Below are 27,198 nucleotides of genomic sequence, written 5' to 3' on the forward strand. Positions count from 1 at the left end.
ATGAGTTTTATGTTAAGAAACTAAATTACTTAAGATTTTCTCGCCCTCCCCACAAGGAAGACATTGTTTATTTCAATTAAATAGCACACTGCTGTGAATATATCTCAGATTTAATGGAACTTTATTTTTAAAGAAAATACTTGAATAGTTATGCTAACAATACATACGCATAGGGTAAAGGTATAATTCATTTTTTAAAAATTCATATAGTAAACTCAATTACAAATTGTCAAAAAGAGAACAAATAATAAAAAGCCAGCACCACATGATTTGCAAAAAGAAGTACTGGTCTGCCATCTGCTGTTCAGATAAGTCACAGAGTTCAGTTTTTGTCACATCTTAAAGTGCATTCTATGTGGGAGGTGGAAGGATGGAGAAAAGAGAAAGTTGTCCAAAATAGAGATTGCCAGACTTCATCTCAGATATTGAGGTTCTGTAGAACTGGGGTGTGATTCAGGAATCTGCCTTTGTAAGAAGCACCCAAGTTGATCCTATGTAGGTGGTTCCCTAAACATACCTTAAGAATTACTCAAATTTATCTTAGCTATCGTGAGGTAGGTACACTCTTCAGACACACCAGGCAAGATGGTTCCATCACTGACCCATGAATCACAGATGGTTGGATTTGGTAATTTAAAAACCAGCCAACCAACCTGATCCCTTTCATGGCTTGTAGACATTTGTGTGCTTGAATAATACTTTCCAGTTTTCAAGTATGGCATTCTCTAATAAAATTTGCATTATGGGACAGGTTTTGTTTTTTTTTAATTCTTCCTTAAATTGCTTTCTATGGGGAATATTTAGTTTTGAAAGGATTACATTTCTATTGTTTCTGTTTGTTTCATCCTCATCATAGACTCACTTTTTTCCTGGTAGGATAATTATTGATGGAGCTAATTTGACTGTATCTAATGTCACCATAGAAGACCAAGGTGTATACTCGTGTTCAGCTCACACTGCTCTAGATAGCACTGCTGCTATGACTCAAGTAACTGTCCTTGGTAAGTGCACTAATGAATAAAGAAATCTTTGTTCATTTCTTTTCCATTACTGATTAAATTCCACTGTTCTTAGGCAATTAAACCAATGATTATTTAAGCCCATGCACATTTATTGTTAGTTTGAAATTTTCAATTAAAGAGTGACCCTACTTTCGAATGCTTTCGCCTCTTCTGGTTCTAAAGAAGTCAATTGATGCTTAACTTCTTTTTTCTACTTGGGTAATGTTGCCAGAAGCAGTGGGAGGTAGGTGATGCTATCAGCAGAAAGAAAACTGAATCATGCTTGAGTTCCCAGGACCCTTGAGCTACACTTTGCTAGTGCACAGAGAAATGTGGCTAAGGAATGGAGACGGGCTAGCATGGAGGGGTCACGGTAGGGGCCCAGTGGTGATTAAACACTGGCCCTGCCCTAAACCAGTGGCCTAGACCGAGCTCAGCTCCCAGGGTCCCAGGAATGGGGGGAGGGAGGGACTTCAAGGGTTCTTCTGCAAAGAAAGCCCTCTGATTTTTTAAAATAATAATGCTAATTAGAAAACAATGTGCACAACTCACTGGTGTAATCAATGCAATTACCCCTGCAGTTACCCATGTTGATAGCTCTTAGACCGTCTGTTGGATAGCTCTCCTAGTTTCCCTTCCATATTCACCATCCACCAGCTCTCTGAATCTGGAAACCTGACCTGTGTGGACACCAACAAACCACCTACCCTCAAGCTTTCATTCGGTTCAGCCAACGGGGAGCCCTGGCAGCAGAGGCAGTGGGGGGAGAGTGTGTTTTTTCTGGATAATCCCTCCCTGCAGGCTGGCTGTGTGTGTCCCTCTGCCAAAGTCACTGATTCTCTCAGAGGCTTTGTCCACACAGCTCTCTCTGATGGGATTCCAGTAACTGCCCTGCCCACCCCTCACCCCCCACCCTGGATATCCCGCTCACATCTTTTGAAAGAGTCTTGATTAGAATCTCTTTGAAGTACCCTAACTTGTGTGAACTGCTTACTCTCTGCTGTGCTGGGACCCTGACTGAGAAAGACATTTTTACAGTTTTCTCTCATAGTTCTGTTTCAGTGGGCACCATTTAGTTTTCCTTGAGTTTGCTGATAGTTCTTAGAAGAGGTTTGATTTGGCCTAAACACTTTTACCAGATGTCTAGATTAATCCTGATTATTAACAGGTATTTGTATCTTTAGCACTTTGGTTGCTGGGATCCACAGGTAGGTTGCCTACCATGGGTACAGACTGAGAGGAAAGAATTCAGTCTCTTTTGAGGTAGGCTGGTGAAAAATGAGTAAATAGGCAGGTTCTCTCCTAGTGAAGCAAATGGCCACTATATTTTAAGTGAGATAAATGACCACCATCTTTCAAGCGAAGCAAATGGCCACCATGTTGGGTTTTCAAAAAAAAAAAAAAAAAAACGTAGTTCCCAGGTGGTAGGTGGTATGGACTTGGTTCAAAAGAATGAAACCTTTAGGTGATACGTTTCAGCTACCTCAGGGGCAGAAAGGTTCAATCCTTAGTAATCATTCCAGTAGTAATTCTCCAGACAAAATAGTTGAACCTAAGGTAAACTGGAGTTTATCCCAGGCATGACGATTTTAAGTGTAAATGTCAGGATCCATGGCCTTTGCCCCCGAGTATTTTGAGCAATGGCAAGGAGACTGGGGTCCCTACCTCTTGGTAACATGCCATCTAAATTTTCTTGTGAAATTTAATACATCTGTCTAGTAATGAGGCTGCCATCTTCTAGAACTGTTCAATTTTGAACATTTTAAATAAATAGTGGCTAGGATTACATGTACTATTTACTTATGAGGTAACTACCAAATGTTTTCAGAATGAAAAGAAAATAATAAAAAATAATCTATGAGATAGGCTGCATTTTCTTAACCACTTCTTGGCATTTACATTCTAATTTTCAGGCCAGCCTCTGATTTTAAGAAGCATAGCCCCATAACTGACAGTAACAAATGACAAATCCACGTATAATTTCTCAAAGACTCTTTTTCCTGGAAAATAGTGTTTTAAAGTATATGCTTGACCCATTTTAAACAGAAGTTACTTTCAGAAGCCTTGCCAGAAACATCCTTTAAGAGCATCATTCATCTAGGTCTCAATTGCAGTCCATCAATCGTAGCTCCATGTGATTCTCGGAAAGAGCAGATTTTAATGTCAGACACAACAGGCTGCACTGGTTGGTTCAGAAAACGTCAGAAATGAGTGGCCTTAGTAAGTGCTGAAGAGGAGCCTGAGTTCTCCGAGCTCAGAGATCCTCAAGCCTGTTGAGGAAATAAATTCTCATTTAAGGCTCTACAGTGTGGACACAGTCACTGACCACATTTTTAAAATAAACACAGTTTCCTCTGAATTGAAAACAATTTTTTTGTCAGTATAAATTTCCAACAATTGTCAAATACTCAGCAGGAGCAATGGATGTTGCTTCCCACTTGGAGAAGGAAGAGCCCATAAGAAGGCCCCATTAGATACTACTTTCATTGTCTCCTCTGAGAAAAGACGAATGTCCTTGAATACATGGGAGAATTGAAACCAAAGTTTGGAAGTTAGGATCATTAGGGATCAGCTTTTTTTTTTTTTTTTTTTTTTTTTTTTTTTTTTACTGTTCCTTTTATTTTTAAAGTACCAGAAATTTCCATGTACTTTAACACTTAAAATTTGTCATTGCCTACTCAATTTTCTAGCCTCTGTCACAACATTCAGTGCCATATCTTCCTCTTCCAGTATAAACAAACACCCTTCCTATTCTTCAGAACTCCAGGCCAACAGAGTATAAAAGTTGCTATAACGTACTGATAATTCACTGTTACAAATTAAAATAAAAATCCAAACCATGTAGGAAAGAAAGCCTGAGTTCATGTTCTCTTATCTTCCTGTAGTCATAGGGCCTAAATTTATTGCTCTAATATGATAATTAGATGCATGGTTGAAGTGATAATATATTTTTCACTTAATTATTTAGTCACAAAACATTTATGTGCAAGGCACTGTGGGGTGGTGCAAAAATTAATGAAATATGGTTCCTACTCTGGAAGATCCGTGTAGTCGCATACAGGAGATGAACCAGGCATATAAATAAGCATATGAGCTGGAAGATACTGGTCTCCTTGATCAAGTTCATGTTTCTTAAAATTCATTGTTCATGATACCCACCAGGACGTTTGTTTAGAAATGCAGACTCCTGGGCCCAGCTCTTTCAGTAAGCCAGAGAAATAGGGCCCAGAAATCTTCATCGTTAATAACTACTCCTAAAAACAAATTCAGATGCCGATGGTCAAAGATGGCCCCTTGAGAACTGGGACTCACCACAGAGTGAGGTAATACAGTAGGGAAGGAACGTACAGATGTGAAGGAAGCTGCATTTGTTTTTTTGTTTTTTGTTTTTTTTAACATCTTTATTGGAATATAATTGCTTTACAATGGTGTGTTAGTTTCTGCTTTATAAGAAAGCAAATCAGCTATACATATACATTTATCCCCATATCTCCTCTCTCTTGCATCTCCCTCCCACCCTTCCTATCCATTTGAAATAGAACCAGAAGGATTGGTGAGGTTTGGCAGTTCAGAGGGGAGACAGGGGCCCCCGAGCGGAAGGGGGCTTGCAGTGTGCCTGAGTGAGGAAGTGGGATCGACAAAGCCAATGATCTGCCTTCTCCTCACCGTCATTCTTCATTATTAATCAGATGTTCCAGATCCGCCAGAAAACCTTCACTTGTCTGAGAGACAGAACAGAAGTGTTCGGCTGACATGGGAGGCTGGAGATGATCACAACAGCAATATTAGCGGTAGGGAAGACTTGGGATAACTGTAGTTTCCAGAGTTAAAATTAATATTAAAGCCATTAATACCACCAAGGGTGGATTATCCTTAGAACATCCTTTAAAATGTTTAATATTGTATATAAAGCTTAGTATAAGTTAAACATTCTCAATCCATTCTAATGTGTTTTTCTATGTTCCTACCGCCAGAGTATATTATAGAATTTGAAGGAAACAGAGAGGAACCTGGAAGGTGGGAAGAATTGACTCGAGTCCAAGGAGAGGAAACAACAGTCATGTTATCTTTGGCTCCGTATGTGAGATACCAGTTCAGGGTCATAGCCGTGAATGAAGTAGGGAGAAGCCAGCCTAGCCAGCCATCAGCCCATCATGAAACACCCCCAGCAGGTATGTAAGTTCACACCTCAACTTCCTAACAAGTTTTAGTCTGTCGCATCTTTGAACAAATGTGGGGGTGGGGGGGGAAGGATTGATAACCTGGTGTAGGATTTTAGAATTCTCCCAGTAGAGAGCTTGAATAGTTCTGTAAACTTAACAGCACGCAAACTATTTAAAGTACATCAGTCTCAAAAGTCATATGTAAATGTTTGATAGATAGCAGGATATTACAAGGAGGTACATGAACAAGCATTACTCTGAGTAATTTCTGATAGCTAAGTATTGTGTTAAAATCAGGTACCATAAAGTAGGTTCTAAATTGAAGTTCAGTATATAGGGAGAAAGTCAACTTTCTCTATTTTTCTCCTCATTTCAACTTCCTGAAATAAAACATTTGACATGTTATAGGCAGCTTGTTAAATTTTCCTTGCATCTAATGTCATTAATTTTATCCATTTAGTGTATTTTTGTATCTCAGTAGCTAAACGAGTATCTAATACCTATCTAAATTCCCAAGATGCTTTTAAAAAAAAATTCTCAAGAATGAGCATGCTGTAGTAGTGTATACAGAATTCAAACTATAATATTGTAAGAATGAGACTTACATAATGTTATAAACCAAAAAAATAATGACAGCGCTGACATTTGTATTACTGAATTGGGATTGGTTATCAATGTGGTCATAGCCTGGTTTTTTTTCCTCTGGCTGAAATAAATATGCTAGGATAGAATTCCCTTTTAGGATTGAGAAAAATCAAGGGGAGATAATAACTGAATCAGATACTTGTATGATTTTAGTATAAATTCATCTTGACACTAAACTCCATACTTAGCCCTTTTTTATAAAATGGATCCATCTGAATATATATTTCATGGGCACGTTAACTGCTGTTTCCTGTTTGATGCCCCTAAAACTTGGCTGTTGATATTAATACATGATCTTTAATTTTATTCACTTAGAGGCAAATATTCACAACAAAATTTCTAACAGTAATTCTAATAGAAAAAGTAAAGCAGATTTTAAACTAAAAATGTATATTTAAATAATGGGTTTAGATTTTTAAAAGCAGGTTTAAAGAGCAGAGTTAAAATGAAGAGAGGTAAAGAAAACCTCCCACTCTCCATTGAATATTAATTATATCACTCCATGAACACGATTTTACTCCCTGAATTAAAATATATTTAAAAGCTGCCTTATGTGAGGTGACAGATGTGTTAACTAACATTATTGTGGTGATCATTTCACAATATACACATATAAATATTATATATATGCTAATATACACATATAAATATTATATACATGTGATATATATATATACATTCTAAAATCATTATGTTGTAGACCGTAACGTAGTGTTAACTTACACAATGTTATGTGTCAATTATATCTCAGTACACCTGGGGGGGAAAAAAAAAAAAACCGCCATAAGTCTTTTTTCAAACTGGGCCAGATAAAAATAAACAAATATAATCAAAGTTTTTAAAAATCTGTTTTTTGTGGGAGGAGGGATGAAATGATGATTTATCTATGGACCATACAGTGGGAAAAAGTAATTTTAATACTTGTAATTTTTCAGCTCCAGACAAGAATCCACAAAACATAAGGGTTCAAGCTTCTCAACCCAAGGAAATGATTATCAAATGGGAGGTGAGAATTCTTTCTGTGTTATTTATTACCTTTGTGTGTTTTTCCTGTTTTTAGGTCCGCATGCTAAGTATGATGATAGAATAATATCTTTTAAGAACAAAGGGCTAAGATTTGTATATTTTATAAATATATTTTATTTGTATATTTTAAAGATCATCATGATTAGAATGTTGTGAAATAGAGTTTAACAGTGGTAGATAATTTAAGAAAGGTTACACAGGTTGATTTGATTATAATCCATCCCCCCAAAGTTTACAGTTCCTAATATTTTTATTACCAGTATTCTAAATCCTCTCCCATTCAAAGAAATACTGAAAGTCTTTTGGTAAACTTTCGTACATGGGCTAATGAAGATTATTCATATCAAAAGGATGACTCGCAAGGAATAGTCACCACTTACTAAGCACTATTAGGCATTTTGCATACTCATTTCAAATTCTGAGAACAGTGTTGTCAAGAGAGCATCATTAATACTGTGTTCTAGATACAGAAACTGAGGTCCAGGCTGATAGATAGACTGGCCCATCACCACACAACTAGAAATCAACAGAGCTAGGATTTCAACATGAATATCTTTGGATTTCAAACCCTACTCATTTTCTCTTTATATACATCTCTGTTAAAAGTTACTAAAATAGACTTTCCTCCTTGAATTTGGCATAAAATCTTATATCTGCTAAGATGACTTTAATTTTTTTGAATGTCATTTCTAAATTTCTTCTGTAACAGTGGAAAGCTGTTTTCCCCTTCTATTATTTTGACATGTTTGATGAACAAGTATTTTAACTTACTTGAAAGTAGATTGCCATCCAAAGATTCTGATTAATAATAGTCTTCCGACACTGAATTCACTGAATTTTACAAACATTTCTGAATGTATGCTGGAATATATTTATTTCCACACCTCATTTCAGATGTGATTTTCTGAAGAATTTTAGAATGTACAAAGTTTGATTTCCTTTTTTCTTCATCATATATTGGTCTTATATGACAAGATTGCCCATACCTGCAAAATATGTAGTCAATAATTTTATGTCAAAACTAACCCTTTATTCCCATTTCAGTGAAATTGTTGTACACATTTGAAACAAAAACTGGTAATATACAGAAACTAAATATATTCAAGAATATTATTATTTTCTTGAATATGTGGCCATGTATAGCTGCTACCACATTGTCCTGATGACTATTTAATTTAGAATTTGAAATTATGTTAGTATCTTGTTCTTTGAGAGTATCTCTTCTTCTTTTAAATTCCATGGAAATTTCTGTAGGAGAGATGATATAACTGATTGATTAGATGACAGTAATAGTGTATCATTACCCGGTCAGATCCTCAAAGAAGTACACCATTTTCCACTAACATTGGCTCCTTAATCCTCACCACTCCTCTGGGAGGGCTACAGTAGCTCCATGGTATCAGCATTACATTCTGTCTAGAGAAGCTGGGACTGCCAGTTTAGTGACCTTATCCAGATGCCATGCCCTGAGTCAGTAATGAAAAGGGGGCAGCAATCTGCAGTCCTTCTCACTGATGATCTTATTCATAAATCACTCTTCTCCCCTGCCCCCAAAGATACAGCAGACTGAGTACTAATATGCTCTTTTCTTGGAAGAATGGGATTATCCCGTGAAAGTGTTTACAGTTTGTCTTTGAAGAGTAAATGACATATAATTTAGTGATTAATTGACCAGAGGAAGAAAGTACTCAGAGAGATTTGGAACTATGTTGACAATTATATTCATAATATATTCCATTGTGTTTCATATCATTTTGAAATGGCAGAGATCTAACAACTGTAAGCACAACCAAGGAAGTTTAAGGACATTTACTCGTCAGTTACTGTTTTGCGTCGATTATCGTGTAAAAAGGAGTTAAATGCCAGATCATTCCCCAAGTTGACAAGCGCACACTGTGAACGTATTACCAGATCCCATCCAAAGATTGACTCACAAAATAATGCCTGTATACAAGATAATGACCAGAGAGAAGCAATTTGTTTAAAAAAAAAAAAAAAAAATCGTTCACAAAAGGGTTAAATAGGAACAGACTAGTTGTCCCTAATTTTTGTTTGTTTTATGTTTTCTTTTTAGCATTAAATATGAATAAAAGTAATGTATTATGAGGTCCTTGGTTTATTTATGGCAATTAAAAAAAAGTCTTTGGTCTCCTGGAATGTATAATCTAGTTGGAGAGACAGACGATAAGCAAATACATGAGAAATAAAACAATACCGTTTTGAAAAATTCAGTGGAGGAAAATAATATACAGACTTCTGTATGTAGCTTGTTAATGAATATGCATTTACTCATTGAATGAGTGAACTTATATTACAGTCAGTGAATTTCAGTTTATTTTATTTAGCTCACGTTCTATTATATATGAATTATCTTTATAAATGTGTCACATTAAATATTAAGGATACACAATTTTTTTTAATGTATTAAATTTGAACTTACGGATAGAACTGGTCTTTTTAGTTAGCATTATCTTCTAAGATTCACTTCTCTTGTATTAGGCAGGTCATGACTCACTCACATGTTTTAAGTGTTAAAAAAAATGATAATATCCTATCCCTCAAAACAGAGAAAAAGAGCCCACTGCACCCTGATTGGTTAAATAATTATACCATGATGAATTTTGCTTGACTTTTCCCTTTGTTCTTAGGTGTAAATATATTTATGTTAAATTTGAACTTCTATAAAACAGCAAATTTCTAATCTCAAAGACTCCAGAAAACAGATGAACAAAAACAAAACAAACAAACAAAAACCCAATTCACTAATGTTTGGGAAACAGGAACTGCTTCAGTTACCTGATTATATGATCACAGCCAAGTTGTCTCACTCCTAAAGGACCTAGGACTTATTATTTCTACTGCAAGTATAATAAGAAAGTCCACCACCTTTAAAATGAATTTAGGCAGTACAGAAAATCCGTCCAGTTTCTAGATGAGTCATTATAACCTTTGCTTTGTTCATAGATCTCTTTGAAAATACGATAGAAGTATAGTTTTCCTCTAGAAAGTTATACAGAGAAAGTTTTCCTAACAGTTTCACGGCTTTTCAGATCCTTTGAAGGGCACTCATGGACCCCATCTAGAGATGCCTAGCCATCAAGTTAAGAACCTCTTTTATAGAGATTCCTTCCTTCCGAGCAGCTTCATGAGCAGAGGGGAGGCTGGTGGTCTTTCCCCACCACTCACCTCCCTGGCTCCGTATTGCTCCTCTGGTCTGTTATCTTTAGTGGGGGCCTATTTGAGAATTTGCTGAGGTTTTGTTGTCCACTGTCTGAAAGCCAAGTACAAAGTATTCCTGCAGTTTCTTTGGGAGCCTAGGCACCAAGGAGGCTGGCGATTTAGGTAAGGTTTTTCTTAAAAGTGTTGCCTCTGGTGGCACAGTTAGTTTAAAATTTTTCCAGAGAGCTTTATCAAATGTAGCTATTTTTCTTGAAGCAAAACATGTGTAAACTGAATAATAGTATTTGTACACATTTATTGTCAGTTGGGACTGAAGGAAATTGTAATTGCAGATAGTAGTATGGAACTAAAAGCTTGTGGCCTGATTTATCCGGGCAATGCTAAAGCCTCCGGTGAATTTATATCTATATGAGAGTAGAAAATATCTTGGGGCAAAACTTGGAAAGCAAAACATAAACGATGACTATGAAAATCTCAGAAAGTTTTTGTTTTGATATTTTTTCCTCCTAGCTAATTTAAGTATTCACCCTGGAATAGGCATAGACTTGAAATTATTTTGCTGATTTAGCGTATACTTTCAACTTAATTCCATCCAATCCGTCTAACAAGTATTTTAGTAAAGTTGACTGAGTCCAGAAGCATTGTAAATTCTGTAAGAACACTATATATGATATTATTGAATCACGTGCATATACAGACAAAACTACTGTTTATATAAGTGACCCTTATAAATCTATGACTAAAATCACATTTTTAGATATTCTATATAACTGATTCACTTAAATGCACATTCCCATTTTTATGATATTAAACAGATGGCTTAAATCACATTGATGTTTTTTGAATTAAAGTACTATTCTATTAAAAACTGGAGTGGAAATAACCAATTTCCTATATGAGAAATTCCTCCACTATATATTTCTATACAGCACAGTGAAGTGGAGGGTGGGAAGCGCTTTCTCGTAAAAGAAATAGAATGGGCAAGGAGCTGGGGAAATATTTTATTGTAGAGAGGAGTACATCTTCTGGGTACTAATGTATACTAATGCATATTATCCAAAAATATTTACTTGCTCTCTCTCTTCTCTTGGAAAGAAGATGGAGGAGGATGGATGGAGTCAGGTAGAAAGAGTTCTGACTGAAAAGCCATGGGAAGCATCCCATTTACATCCCTGGAATTCATGGCCATGTCCTTTTTATTTCTGCAACTTCTCTGAGAGTGGGAAAAAAACCCCAAACAGAAAGAATATAGAACAAAGTGTAAACAAAAGCTAAAACCCTCTGTGGAATCTCTTAGTAAATTCTTTCATATGTGAACTGTTAGGCATAATCCAGGCATCTAAATTGTGAGAGTCTCTACTTGGGGAGGTAAGGGAGTAACTTTCAAGGTTAAATTTACAGAATGACAACATTTTTCACATGTATTTCCAAACCAAAGAGGGGGATTGAAGATCTCCCAAGAAATGATACCTTTATTGCAGCGTTTCTTGGGCCACTTCGGGTGGCTTCTGTGTCTCTGACTCAGCATATCTGTGGTCACGTGGGATGAGTGTGGCCTTCTGTTTTAGCCTCTGAAACACATGGAGCAGAATGGACCTGGACTGGAGTACAGAGTGACCTGGAAACCACAGGGAGCCCCGGTGGAGTGGGAGGAAGAAACAGTCACAAACCACACCCTGCGGGTGATGACGTCTGCTGTCTATGCTCCATATGATGTCCAGGTCCAAGCCATCAATCACCTGGGCTCTGGCCCTGAGCCTCAGTCAGTGATTCTCTATTCTGGAGAAGACTGTAAGTGGTGCACCTGAAACCCCAAATACTTTCAAGAATAGCTTCTCTCAAGTATATTACACTCTGTCGATGAATATTTTTGAGCCGACTACTGCATTCAAAGTGGATGTACTAGCTGTAGGAGATAAAAAGACATGTAACACACGGTTTCTACTCCAGAGTTGACTGCAGGAGAGTTGATCAGTATAGGGTGGTAAGGAAGAATGTTGAAAGGTTTAATTTTTATTCAGTTTCCCAAAAAAGCTATTTCTATGATGAAAATCAAAGACTTGGAATCAGCAGTGCCCACAGTTAAGCAGCATAACTGTCATAAGGTTTCCAATCACATCTGCCCTTACTTGTCAAGGACTTCCTAACAGCTCTCTGCTGTCGCACGCACCCTGGCCTCAGAGCTGGAGCCTTCCTAACGAAGATGAGGTGCACACCCAGATTTGCATATGGAATCTCACGTGCGCACGCACACACACACGCGCACACACACACACACACACACACACAGTTTTGAGGTACTGATGATATCTTATTATTAAATATTTACACCATAATAACAGCTGCAGATAAATTATTGGAAAAAGGAAAGACTGCATTCCAAATCTGTACACGGTAGGAGTTATTCTCATTGTTCTTGCAGTATCCAAAGTAATATTTCGATCCAAGAATAGAAGAAGATTTAGTTCACCTGCTACCTAAATTCTCACTACACAGGACTTCTCAGTGTGAACTAATATATTAGTCTTGGCTGTGGTGGGTTTGGTTTATTCGTACGTAGTTAGCTCCCCTGTAGAATGGGGATAATAATACCACTTTATAGGGTTGTTCTAACGATGATGTGAGCCAATCCAGTATAGGCCCTCAGCACAGTGTCTGACACACAGAATATGCTCAATTAATGTCAGCTCTTCTTATGAATATTAGATTCACGAACTCCCAAGTAATTTTAGTTATATTATTAGTCTAGCTCACATGTTTCCAGAGGCAGATGCCCACAGAAAATTTTACTGGTCACTGTTTCCAGTTACATTGCCCACACTGTATCCATCTGAATGGGGGCTTTTCTCAGCGTGGTCCAGGCTCTCCTCTTCTCTAGAAACCTATTTGGACCCCGAAACTCTTCTGTAATGAGAAACTCTTGGTTCCATTTGCAATTGATTTGAGACAGGTGTTTTCCTCAGATTAAAAAACATGAAAGATCACCTTTTGGAAATGATCTTAATGATCGTGCTTGGAGATTACTGAAAGCTAATCCTTCTTATTTTCTTAACAGATCCTGATACAGCTCCAGTGATCCATGGGGTGGATGTGATAAACAGCACATTAGTTAAAGTTACCTGGTCAACAATTCCAAAGGAAAGAGTACATGGACATCTGAAAGGATATCAGGTTTTTATCATAGATTTTCTTCTTCTCACTGTGGAATTAATATATTTCCTGTAAATAAGAACTGATTCCAGAAGAAGCCAAAAGAGAATGTGCCACCACGGCTGATGTGTTAAAGCGTTCCTATTTTCATTGCAGGTAAATTGGTGGAAAACAAAAAGTCTGTTGGATGGAAGAACGTATCCTAAAGAAGTAAACATTCTGAGATTTTCAGGACAAAGAAACTATGGAATGGTTCCTTCCCTAGATGCCTTTAGTGAATTTCACTTAACAGTCTCAGCTTATAATTCCAAAGGAGCTGGTCCAGAGAGTGAGCCTTATATATTTCAAACACCAGAAGGAGGTGAGAGAATAACGATGTAGAATAACGATGTATTTAATAAATTAAATATCAAATTTTTAAATAAATAACAATTTAAAATAAATAACAAATATCCCAATGGCCAAGACATTTCCTCCCTTATTAGTTAGTTAATCTGTACTTAGGTCATATGAATTAGCTTCTCAATTTAATAAACTAATTTTTTTAAAGAAATTTACCAATTTATGAGTGTCTGTTGTTGACCCTGTGTTTTCCAGTACCTGAAAAGCCAACTTTTCTCAAGGTCATCAAAGTTGATAAAGACACTGCCACTTTATCCTGGGGACTACCTAAGAAATTAAATGGAAACTTAACTGGCTATCTATTACAGTACCAGATAAGTAAGTACATATTTGAACTGGATTTGCCTAGCAGTGTTTCATTTTTTCTGGTTGCGTACTTGGTTTACCATGCTGAGAATCCAGTTCATGGTTTGTAAGCTGGCATACTTCCTTTACAGCACAGGGGTTTGTAAACTGGCTGGCAGACCAAAATCCAGCCTGCTGCCTGTTTGTATAAAGAACGTTTTATTGCAACACGGCCATGTCCACTCACTTAAATTTGTCTATAGCTGCTTTCTCACTAAAGTGGCAAAGCTGAGTAGTTGCCACAGAGATTGCATAGCCCACAAAGGCTAAAATATTTACAATCTAGTCCTCTTCGGAAAGGTTTGCCAATTCCTGATTTAGAAGAAAAGCAGTATGTTAATAGGTACCAGAAAACATGCATTTAATACGTGTATGTAAGAGGCTTTGAGCATTAGGAAATACGCAAAGAAAAACTTAATGTAGTGGAGACTCAAAGTGCACTAACTTCCACACTACACTGCCTGTTCTGACTCTGGTGCATGTTTCCAATCTGTACCCTGCATCTGTTTGTATTTGAGAATCCTCTATTGGTAGCCCAGTGGTACAGTCATGTAATATTGAGAGAACCAAGGAGTTGTCTTTGCACCATTACCCTAGGCTCTCCCCCTATGCTGCTGTGCCGTTAGGTTAAAAAAAATCAAACAAACATGTTTAGATGAAGTCAGCTCATTTTGATCATACCTCCTCCCACCTTCAATAGTTTTCAAATCTGGGCATCATCTCAAAATGGAAATTAGGGGACTGAGCTCACAGAAAAAATTTAAACTTGGAAGACATGAATTCCTAAACAACAAAAACACCAGGACTATAGAAACCCAGTCTGCACTGCTTGCAAAAGTCAACTTGATCATAGCCCTGAACTGCCATCAGTCAGTTCAAGGCTTGCAGCAATTCAGGTCAGGTACCAGCTTTAGCTTCTGATGGCCTATTCTGTTTTAGGTGCCTATGATTAAATGGATACAGCCATAACCCTAATAGAGGCAGCATTTTAGCGTCTTTGAGTGTTTGGTATATAGCAGGATCAGTAAGTACTAAGAATTCTTCCTGCATTTTTTTTCATTAAAACAGGAAATCTATGAGGTATGTACCATCACTACTTTATGGATGAGAAGCATATAGAGCTCACTTACAGAGAGCTGTGCAGTAAAATAAGTGTTACACAAGGATTCAGACCCAGCTCAGTCATTCTAGATGCTGAACTGTAAAGCCTACACTATTCCATGAACTGGATTTCAAACATGTAGAAAGCACTGAAGAAATATTTGAAGACTTTCCAAATGTCACTTTGCTTGATAAAGATATGCCTTCTCTTTATCCTCATAATGAAGAAACTCAACATTAAATTCCAACCTTCATGCTGATCTGTATATAATACATAAATTTATTTTTAAAACAAGTTCTTAGAATATATAGAGAAAAGGCTGGAATAGTGACAATTGCAGTGGTTACTGTACTACTTGATATGTGGATTTTTTAATAAAATGATATATACTTACTCTGCTCTCTATTAATATTAAGTGATTGAGATATTTTTAGGTGGCCTATATATTTTTGTGGCTCTTACATGTTCTAAATAGTTGTCGAGTGTGTATATGAGAGCTCTGTACTTTCCTGAATTCTTACATTGATGGTGGTAGTTTTTCAGTTGATTGGTGGTATTTTACAGAAATGCTCTCCAGTAATCTACAAATGGTGATTATTTTACTTTCTTCTTTCCTGTGTTTGGATTATTAGTTTCTTTTTCATTTCCATTCATATCGTTGCATTATATAGACCAATGGAGGCATTTTTATGTTAAAGAGTAAATGTATTTTTTTATGGTCTCTTGGACTGAGAGTCAAGAGTGTTTATTCTAGTCGTTCTCTTACCGCTAATGGCTGCACAGTTTTGGAAATACCGTTTCATCTCTTGGATTATTCTTACGGCAATCTTACAGTACTTTGTGCCTTTGCACAACTGTCATGATCTTGCTATGTGGCAGATTCTTTGAAAGGCACTATCTAAATCATCTTTTTCCATATATCACTTTACATAGTGCTTAGTATACAATAGATATTTAAAAATGTGTAATTTATCAGTTTCTTGAGTCTACATATGTGAGCACTTATTTGGTGCCACATATTAAACCAGAAACTGTAGAAGACTTATGTAAATTATGGTCCAAATTATCACACCAGAAGATTAAAAAATACTTAAGGACACAATGAAAATATAATAATGGGGGAAAGTTCATCATTTTAAATAGGTGTGGTAAAGCTGGAGTGATTTTCCAGTATGGCATAGTGATTAAGAACATGGGCTCTGGAGTTAAGAGGCTGTAGTTTGGATTCAAATCCCAGTTTGCCAGTTAGTGGCTCTAGGTCTAGGCAAGGTGTTTATTGTTGCTAGACCTTAATTTTCCCATGTGTAATACATCATGATAATTAACATCTACCTCAGAGAATTAAGTAAGTTGATAGCTCTGAATAATTAAGATAATATCTTGCAGACCACAAGCACACATAGAAGCAAAAATAAGAGACAACATAACTTGAATGGTTAAGGCTGTGAAATTTGAGCCGTTGATATGCCTGTTTATTTCTTTAGTAAATGACACCTATGAGATTGGAGAACTAAATGATATCAACATTACAACTCCATCAAAGCCCAGCTGGCGTCTCTCAAACCTCAACGCAACTACCAAGTATAAATTCTACTTGAGGGCTTGCACTTCAAAGGGCTGTGGAAAACCCATCACTGAGGAAAGCTCCACATTAGGAGAAGGGAGTAAGTACAGGACGTTTATGCGTGCTATGTTTTAAACTGCTCTGAAAGGGCTGCATCATGCTCTGTCACTGTAAATTAGAAATGATTGTGATCTCAATCTGTCTGACCTTCTGTTTTCCACTGACAGAGAGAATTTATTTATCTTGTTTCTAAAGTTCACATTGACTCAATGTATGAACTTCTACACATCAGTAATCAAACTATAGCCTTAGTGTATATAAGGTCAGGAACTATAATTTTGCTTAATTAAAATAGGGGGATATAAGGTCAAAAAGTTACTCGTAAGATTAGTAGAGGGATATTTTTCTTGTGGAAATGTTTCCACACGGGAAAATATTTGCCTCTTGCACTGGTAGACATTTTGCAACGCTGATCTAATACATTTCACCTCCATGTCATAACTCTTATATACATTGATTCATATATCAATTTTAGTTTACTCTCTACTGGTTGATGCCAAGTAACTAGCTTGAAAATGGCTCATAAATCTCTGCTTTCATTTGTACAATTCTCCTAGTGCAATTACACTTTTTTTTTTTTTTTCCAACTCAGGCCATTTCCCTTCCCAAATTATTTCTCCAATTATGATTTTAGCAGTAATTTTACTAAGCTTTCTATGTTATCAACAGGGCATCAGGAGAGAAAACAAGAAGGTAGAACAAGAAAGGGAAATGGATTGGAGGAATGGATAAACACACTAATAAGTTTAAAAAGAGGGCCTTGTGTAGAATTCAAGTCCATCAGATTTAGAGGGATATTTGAGGCAGGCAAAAGGAAATGGGAGATGGTAGGAAGGGAAATACAAATAAGTCATTTATGTGTCAGCGGACTATGTGTCCGCTGTTCTGGATGCTTTCCCGATTTTTAGACTGGAAAAAGAAAATAATAATGAAAATTGAATTGTCTATCACTTATAAAAGATACATATGGAAATGTATTTAAGTTTGTGAATCAGTATAAAATCAATGGGTCTGTGTGAATGGTTATGCTGTGACCTTTATTGTCAGTTTGTTTCTTCCTCTCATTTTGTTCCTACTGTAGCTAAATAATGAAGAGCTTATGTTTTCCTCAGACTCCCTAAATACTCCAAACTCCCTTTTGTGGGGAAAAAAATATATATGTATATATATTCAAAATGGTTTCTCCTCAAAAACCCACAAGTTATTCCCAAGGATGAATTAGACGCCAAGTGAAATGAAGAACTCATTTACTTACTCCTAAGAGGTAGATTTAAAGATGGTGATTGAAAACTTTCTAGTAACTAAAAGGTTCTTATTTCTCAAGAGTTCAAACGGGTATCAAGTGTTCAACACAAAGAAAATAAGTCAGAATAGTGGTAATGTAAATATGCAACTTTCCTATTTTCTACAACAGAATTTAGGGCATGGAGAGGGTTATTGTGTTTTTTTGTTTTTTAGGACCAAGACCTTAGTATGTGTCAGATATGCTAATCCCATTCCTGCCAATTTGAAGCATGTAAGAAAAGAAATTCACAAAATTGCCTTACAGTAGTTAGGCATTCTAGTATCTATGGAAATATTTGGAGAATTTGGGCTTGGTTGGGTTTATGTTTGTTTGACAAACTCTTTTCAGAGGGTAGAAAATGCTGTTTATGTGGTTTTATAAATGATGCTACATCTTTTCTGCAAATTAAAGATATAACTAATGTGCTTGAGTGTTTTACAGCAGATTTCTTCACTCTCTCATGTGTTGTAATTTGAAAATGTTTCTTACTAGTATGTTTGTGCTCTTTTTCAGGATTCTGCATTTTCAGCTACTGTCCCCTTCCCTAGTTGACACTGATTTTTCTTCTATAGTCCTATCTATCTTGCCATATTTACAGGAAAGAAACTGTAATCTCCTTCTGCCACTCAATTTCGGCATGATCTTTGAGAAAAAGAGAGAAAAATTATATACGTATATATATATATATACTTCTACTGAGGAAATCCATCTTGCTATCACTAAATACTCTAAAAATGATAACTTCTGTGCAAATTGGAATGTATTTCTGTGTATCTTTCTTCTCTTTGCATAGTTGGCACATTTTAAGGTCATCTGGCATTAAATCAGAGAATGGGATTTGATACACAATCATTTTTTTCCCCCCATCATTTTCTGGTTGTCACTCTGAGTTTCAGGTGGCGCACATTCCATAACCTAACTGGGGGAAAAAATGGAGTTAATCCGAAATATTCTTTTTTGTGTCATTACTGGTTTGAATAAAACACTTGCTTTGCTCTATTTTTCAAAAGCTTGCGCTACTTAATGTAACACTAAATTTCTGTTTTTCAAGGGCAAAATTAGTTGTGTTTTGTTTCAATGGTGCTCAATCTTGAAGGCTTTCTTCAGCTAATATAACTGGTCTTATTTTTCCCACGGTGCCATTTTTTAACGCTCCTTGTGTTATCAGTAACTATATAATCAATTTTTACTCTGTGGTGAAAAGTTGTAACTAAATTTTAACGTGTGACACATTCTCACTTAAAACAGTGTAATGACTCCTAATATTCTCAACATGGAATATATTTCATTTTCAATATAACTTGTTAACATTTCTTGGTTTACATTTATTTGAGTTAGTTCTTAGCAAAAGTATGGATCAAAAGGCAAAATATTTTAGGTATTTTGTTATAGTATTGGACATTAAATGTATATTTTAATGACACTTGAGTCATATTTTTATCTGATATTTCTACAATTAGTATATTGACATATTCACGTTTCTTTTGAAACGTGTAAATTTCTCACTTTGAAAATCTCAGTGCATTTCATTTAAATGTACCTGTAAACCTGCACTTTCATGTAGCTTAAGTTTCTACAATTTTCAAATATTTAATATATGAGCATACTGTGATGCTATTCCACCAATATTTATGAAGACAACCAAAGCAGAAAGAAGTAATAATACAGAGTTAGGATTTTAATGCCATATGCGTTCACTTATAAGCCAAAATTGCCATATTCCGTCCCTGCTAGGTTTGTGAAAGTCCAAATTGCAACAGATGACATTGTATAGGTTTTTGAAGTCTGTGTTTGGTTTTAAACCATTCATATGACCAGGCGGATTTATAGTATCACTTCATTAATAAGTGAGTGCATCGTCGTAAAAGGACATGAATTCAGTTCATTTCATTTACTCCATATCAGCATATTAAAAAAGAAAATCTTGAAACGTTGCTTTTCTTGATCTTCTGATAATTCAGAAACTGAGGGAAAAAATGCTACAAAGGGCTCTCGTATTCATCTCAAATAACAATACTTTTTTACTTTTCATGTCGTACTTTTCAGTGATGACAATTCGTATGATTTAACTGTGTACGTTTCTTAGGTAAACGTGTCGGGAAGATATCAGAAGGAGTAAATCTTACTCAAAAGATTCACCCAGTAGAGGCATTTGAGCCGGGAGCTGAACATATAGTTCGCCTACTGACTAAGAATTGGGTTGATAACAATAGCCTTTTTGAAGATGTAATTGAGACAAGAGGGAGAGGTGAGAAATGAGACTCTGTTTGGAGCCATCTTAGACAATACATCTGTGTTCTGTAGATTATTTAATGTTACATACTTCCTATATTAAAGATAAAAATACGAAGTATGTTAGCTATAACAACAGTAGTTTCCATTTGTTTTGGCATAGCATTTTAAAATTGTCAAAACGAAACATGTTTCACCGAGGTCTGAGTTATCCCTTATTGTTTTTACCAGAGTAGTTGCCCAAAAATGTCTGCTGCTAATTAACGTGTGTGAATAACAGAAACCCAAAAGAAAACCACAACCAAAACCCCCAGCGTCTCCATAGCAATCTGCATGTAACCGAGGCAGCTCGTGCTTTTGCTTGCTTGCTGTTGCTGCTGTGTTTAACTGCATCTGTCTCTACTGTCTCTCTTTGGTTGGCGTCCTCAGAATCAAACGCAATTTGAGAGGGCCCTTTCTAAAAAATGATTAAGTGATTTATCAGTATTCTCCCAATGAAATGTCCTTCGAATCACATTCCCTCTAGGGTCACTCCAAGGAAAAGATAAAATTCATGCTATTTCGTACGTTTAAAAATGGTGTTTAATTTTCCCCAGAAGGGCATAATTCCAAAGACCGTTTCTAGCGCTCAACGTGTGACTTCTCTTTGTACAACAGAATATGCCGGTTTATATGATGACATCTCCACGCAAGGCTGGTTTATTGGATTGATGTGTGCGATTGCTCTTCTCACGCTAATGTTGTTGACTGTTTGCTTCGTGAAGAGGAACAAAGGTGGAAAGTACTCAGGTAATAAAGTTGTTTCTTAATATGACTTTGAATTTTATTACATTCTCTTTAATTTCTCGGAGGCCATCTTCAGAGACATCTTTAATTTTTTTAAATTACACACTTAAGTCAAATTGATGTTTAGCACCTTAGGTGTACGGTATACTGAGAGGGGGGAAAAAAATTCCTGTGTTAACTAACCAAAGGGAATACGTGGGGTCTAGAATATTATCTCTAGTTGGTTGCTTGTTTCCTTGTTTCTAGTATATAAAATAGGCTCTAGGGAGACAATATAATACTTCCAAGCTTCTATTTTCTATCTGTAAAGTATCACAGATGTTGGTAAGACCTGTTACTAAGTCACACACATTCATGACCCAGAGATGTGTTGCATCAGTCCATTCTAATAGTACTGGCTCTGCTAGTCAACTGCGTTAAACTTAACCGGTGCTGGGAATGCACTTCTTATTACCCTGACATATATCGGATACCCTGCCTCTTAATTAATATCGGGCTTGGCTTTAATTTCATTCAATTTCCAAATTTCGTCTGTCTGTTTCAGATATACATGTTTTGTTGTTACTATTATTATTTTTTTTGCTTAGCATTCTTGATGCTTTTACACAGGGGGAAAGACTTAGATCCCAGTGCTATTCGTTTGTTGATGTTCAGATCAGTGTGAAATTCTTTACTGGCTTACGATTCATCCAGCAGATATTTGGGGGAGCCCATTATGTATACTGCACAACCAAACAAGAGAATAATTTCTAAATTGTAAAGTTACACAGAATTTATGCCATTATACATGTTTTTTTCTTGTTTAGACTGAATTTCTTAGGAATTAGATTTTTAATGACTAATGAACGCTCTAGGTAATTAACTGGAAACTTTAAAGAGAGAGAGCATTTCCTTGTGAGCGTCCCAATGAACTGTCATTCGTGAAATGTTGCCCCATCCGAATTCTGAAGATGCTTCTTCAAATCGTGCCCAGAAAAGAAAAACAAGTCAGCATTTCCTTTTCAGGGCACCTAAGAGAAACTCTCAGGTCTCGGCAAGTAGTAGTAAAAGGTGCCACGAAGAAGGATCTTAGCTTGCGTTTTCCTGGTAAAGTGAAGCAAAAGCCTCCTTGGCCTGTATCCCACGCTGCAGAATAAATCTAATTTATTCTGTGTCATTATAGACTTGAATATTCTGCGTACTGAGGCAGTTTGGAGTACGAGAGAGAGAACCACCAAATGATTGACTTTTTCTTAATTCCCCTTAGTTTATAATGACATAGATCTGCTATCAGCCAATGACATCTTCAAAAAGTTTAGGATAGTAAAATGTATATACAGTAATTTGGTCTTCATTGAGAGACCATAACCAAGTTACGGACTCTTCCAGTACGATGTGTTGCCCACATAACACTACATTACTTGTGTGCGTATCTGCAGCAGCCTGCGACGCTGATGACAAATGAAGACAAGCCAGAGAATCCTTTTTCTTTTTTCATTTGAATGCAGAGATAACTCTGATGGGTGATGGGTACAACCACAACAAACCTGACTTCCACTGTCAACAGCACCGTTAAATGTGTATTTAAAAATTACTTGTATTACTCCCCTCCCCCTTTTTTTCAGTAAAAGAAAAGGAAGATCTGCATCCAGACCCAGAAGTTCTGTCAGTGAAAGACGAAACCTTTGGTGAATACAGGTAAACATTACGTTCCATTGAAAAATGTAGCAGAGCACACATATTCATCAGGTTATCAGCTTACAAAGAGAGAAAAAAGTGTTTCTTCTTAATGATCACAGGACTATATTTTAATGCTCCTATGAAGAAGAGTTTGTTTAAAAAGAAAAGAAAACAGAGGGCCTTAAGTGGCCCAATCAAATTTCTCTGTGCCGAGGTGGGGATGTAACCCCTATCTTGGTAGCGTGTGTGCTAGGACACTTTTCTTGAAAGGTGTTATGCAGAGGACACTTGTTATTTAGACTGAGTAGCTGTAGATGGAGTAGCTAAAACAGCTTTTAGTCTCTCCTCACCATGGCCATTGGGAACCCAGGTTGTATGCAGCTTACACCCATAAACATGTATCCTGTGCACCTACGGTGTGTACCTAAAAGGTGACTGAGTCACAGAGCATGTCCTCCAGATGAACCTAGTCTTCTTCAGAGGAAAAAAGTATCAGTGCAAATAAATAACTGTAATTAATGAAAGAGAATAAGAGAGCGGAAAAGGGAGCAACCATTTCTGCCTAAGAGGAGTTGTGGGAAGGGTCCATTCCAAAGGAGGAAAGGATGAAAAAGACTGCGTTACTCTTAACTACCAGACCAAACTTACGAAGGTATAAAAGTGTGTCACTCGTAGGAGAAATGGCAAGAAATCTGGAATGAGGTAGGTACCTCTTCTTTTCTCACCTGTTCTTTTCTAGGATGCCATTGTTTTCAGTCAGGTCCTCTGTATACTGCAGCCAAAGGAGCTGTTACAGTTTCCAGGAGTATATGGCCGTTGGCACACAAGACCAGCATCCATATCAAATAATGGACTTGATTGGCTCTGACTGGCCTCACCCTGGATCATTACTAGAATCAGGGATGTGGAGTATTCTGATTAGCCATCCTGCATTAACTGATGTACATCTGAGCCTCGTTCTAGGCTCTACTTTGCGCTGTACTTATTTTTCTTTCTTCCATCTGAGGTAGTTTCCACGGAGAAGGAGCATTAAAGGCTGAAAGGGAGAGAGAGGGAAAAAGAAAACTTGGAAGTATACAAATTTAGGAAATTGTGACTCAAATCCCAGAAGGCAGGGATCACTGAGAGCCTATGGCAACTGCCGACAATACTTTTGAAAGATAGATATTACTGGTTCGATTTTATGATTTTATGAGGAAAAAACGAAGACGCGCCTTATTTAAAACCCATTCCCTCATATTTTGCTGCTGCTGTAAAAAGACGGGTACAATCACCCCCTGCAAGCTTTCACCTGGCATCTCGTTAGTTAATACAGTTTCCGTCATCTTTCCCCAAAACTACATCTTTATCTGGACAATTATGCAAGGAGACAGTTACATAACGTGAATTCTCGTCTTTCCAGCTTCTGGTAAGAGTTGCTTCGCTATTTGTGGCCTGGTCCTTAAGGTAATGCCACATTTTGTCTTTTTGTCTTCTTCGTATTTGCTTCTAGAGCTGTAGCATCCCAGTTCGGGAGTCAATTACTATATGAGTCAGGACAGTCTGGGTCACGCTGCTGTTGAAAACAGCGCCATATATTTTTCTTTCTCAAGTTGCGTGTGCAACACAGATGGCTCGAGCCGTCTTGGGAGCAGCGGCTGGTGAGCGAGCACTGAGGGGTCAGCACAGCAGAGGAAATGGAACATGGCAAGTGGAGTACTTGGCTGGAAAGTGTCATATGTCACCTCTGCTCACTTTGGCCAAAGCAAGTCCCACGGCAATGCCTAACTCAGAGGGCAGTGAAGGATCATCCTGCCACGCTTCCAGCAGGCTGAGATATGGACCTATTGGCCGACCAGCACCAGTGACTCCCACATACAGCACACTAATTATATTTTTCTCCCAAATTTTCCTGTTTTAGAATTTTAGAAAATCGTCTAATTTGGTGTACAGCTTTCTAGTGTGATGGAAGTTGATATTAAAAAAACCCATCATCTAGAAATTAAGAAAACTATATCATTTTATAGACCCTGTACTAACTCACACTTGCTTTTGGTGAAGAACAGAACGCAAAGCGTAAATGAATGTAGGATACTTGTAGTATTTCTGTTCTAAAAATGCCAGCTTTTTTTTTTTTTTTTTTTTCTCATTTAACAAACCTGAGTTTAGAAAGTTCTTTGGTTACAAGAAACAGAATTTGATTGATTAACCTCAACAAGAGAGACATTTCTGGAGGGCTTTGGAGGAACATGCGGGATCAAAGGTAAAGACAGACAGAAGACCGAGACTTGAGTTCGAGACTAGGGTTCCAGAAGTTCAACCAATTGGATATCTGCATGTCTCAGTTTTAAAGGGAAGCAGGAGTGTCGTGAGTTTCTCAATTACTCAGAACGACACAAATTTGGTAATGACGATTTAAACATTTCTTTGTGAAAGGGGTCATTCAGGACTTACCTGTCTTGTCTTCAGTGCTAATATGAATATCCGGAAAATTTAAAAACCTATTAATTAGCACTTGTGCGTGAGTCTTGCTTTACGTGAATACCTCACATTAGATTTTGTCGAATTCTTCTTCTTTATTTTCTAGTGACAGCGATGAAAAACCTCTCAAAGGAAGCCTTCGCTCCCTTAACAGGGATATGCAGGCCACAGAAAGTGCCGACAGCTTAGTCGAGTATGGAGAAGGTGACCACGGTCTATTCAGTGAGGATGGGTCATTTATTGGCGCCTATGCTGGATCTAAGGAGAAAGGATCGGTGGAAAGCAATGGAAGTTCTTCAGCACCATTTCCACTCCGAGCGTAAACGCAGAGCATAGAAACCCCTCAGCGGTGCACACCAGCCTTCCGTATTTATCTGCTTCAAGGGAGCAAGAACTTTTCCTCTAGGAAGAGAAACATTGTGGCAAAAGACTTTAATCCAGAATTCGAACTTCCTGCAGTTGTGTTGAGAACAATAGCACTGCCTTGAAAAAGTAAAATACCTAGCACTACACGCCTTTCTTTTGTTTTTTCAGGTGCTCAAAATGTAGAACACGAAACAAATCCTGTATTTAGATTCACCTCACCTGAATCCAAAGTATCCATCCAGTGAACTCCATAGTTGCCTGGTTTTACTCTTCACTGTGTTTGTTTGCAGAGATGTTGCTACCTTGTGGGTTTTCTGTGTATGCACATGTGTATTCCGTCTCGGAGAACTGTCTTAGTGACTTCGCTTCCTGACAGGTTAAAAGATGGTAAGCAAACTGGTTATTTAAAATGTAAAGAGAATGAATGTCTTACTTAAACAGTTCGTGGAATATATACAGTCTAAATTTATTATTTAAAATTTGAGTAGTAGAGGTCTTAGGTGGACGAGCAACTAGTATTTATTGAGCTCCTAACTCTATGCCCAGAGACGGTCACGCTTAAACAGAATTCTACCTTTTTCAGTTTCAACGTGAATTTGTAATTTCTGTCACTCATCACAGCTACAAGAAACATCTTTGTTTTTTGTGTTTTTGTTTTGGACTCAATTCAGCTGCAAAAGCAGTGGTCAGAAGGTTATCTTGTGAAAGAACAGGCAGGAGGTGTCCGTGATGCTGGGGTCTAAAAACTGGTATCTATTTAATAGCTCCATTTCTAAATTGACTGCTTGTTCCTTTTCGCTATGTTTGTGTAATGGTATGTTCCATATATTTCATGAATGCCTTGTAAATAAATATTATGTTAATATTTACACAATTTAAAATAGAGATTGTTTTATTTTGGAGTGAGAAAAAGAACATTAACAGGCATGTCTGTGCAGCTGGAGAATATAGTAATGCACCATGTTTCATCATTCCAAAGCGCCAACCAATCACATGAGGTTCCCAAACTGAAAACTTTGTACAAAGCCTTTGGATTTTGTTCTTATGTGCTTTTCCCACCGTCTCAAAATAAAATATCATCATATAAATATTGAGGGGAATGATTCCATATTTTTCAAAGTACATTTTTGTTGTTGAGTGTACTCCTACCCCAGCCCCCCCAAAGAAAACCTGTTTACAGTAGAAACGCCTATACATCGGTTTTGCCTGTATCACACTTTAAACATCTTCAGGGGGGGACAGTTTTCCATGTTCGCCTTCTGTCAAAGCCAGTACAAAGTCAGGAAATTTATTTCCTGGCACGTGAGCTACTAGTCCTTCTAAAATTATACATGGAAACGGTTTAGACATACTATGAAGGATGGTGCATGCAGGTCTGTCAGTAAAACTCAGTGTGGAGCTTCTCATTTTACAGAAAACATTTTTAACCTTACCTCAACATTCTTCTTAAGTGTATTTCTTAATTATGTTTAAGTGAAATGGACTCACAGATTTTACTTCATTTTTTGAACTGTACCCATCGGTGTATATTGTTAAACCCTTGACTTTGATGTATGTAGCCCGCTCTTTCTTGTGCACTAAAATGAGGCAGTGTGTATAATGGTCAACGCAATAATCCACATGGAATGTCTATTGATCATTTTAAATCTTGTCTGTCCTCCAAAAGGGATAGGCGGCAAAAGAAGGTCTTACTTAAAACAATACTTTGTGGGCTCAGGACTTGACCACACCCCTGAAGTAAGAATTCCCAAAGTGGGAAGGCACTACTGTGG

The 27,198-nt window shown here is 37.1% G+C and overlaps 1 protein-coding gene across 1 annotated transcript; it reads left to right on the top strand.

Annotated features, from left to right (window-relative positions):
• Positions 1-876: 876 nt before the first annotated feature.
• Positions 877-26,519, top strand: CHL1 (cell adhesion molecule L1 like). The gene is made up of 13 exons (XM_007450032.1): positions 877-1,001; positions 4,691-4,792; positions 4,976-5,173; positions 6,745-6,815; positions 11,584-11,806; positions 13,071-13,186; positions 13,322-13,526; positions 13,763-13,885; positions 16,499-16,678; positions 20,010-20,171; positions 20,813-20,944; positions 22,546-22,618; positions 25,167-26,519. The coding sequence occupies exons 1-13, from the start codon at positions 980-982 to the stop codon at positions 25,381-25,383; spliced, it is 1,824 nt and encodes a 607-aa protein (XP_007450094.1). The 5' UTR covers positions 877-979; the 3' UTR covers positions 25,384-26,519.
• The last annotated feature ends 679 nt before the right edge of the window (positions 26,520-27,198 follow it).

Source organism: Lipotes vexillifer, unplaced genomic scaffold (genome assembly GCF_000442215.2).
Source record: "Lipotes vexillifer unplaced genomic scaffold, Lipotes_vexillifer_v1.1 scaffold1041, whole genome shotgun sequence".
NCBI classification, from domain to species: Eukaryota; Metazoa; Chordata; class Mammalia; order Artiodactyla; family Lipotidae; genus Lipotes; species Lipotes vexillifer.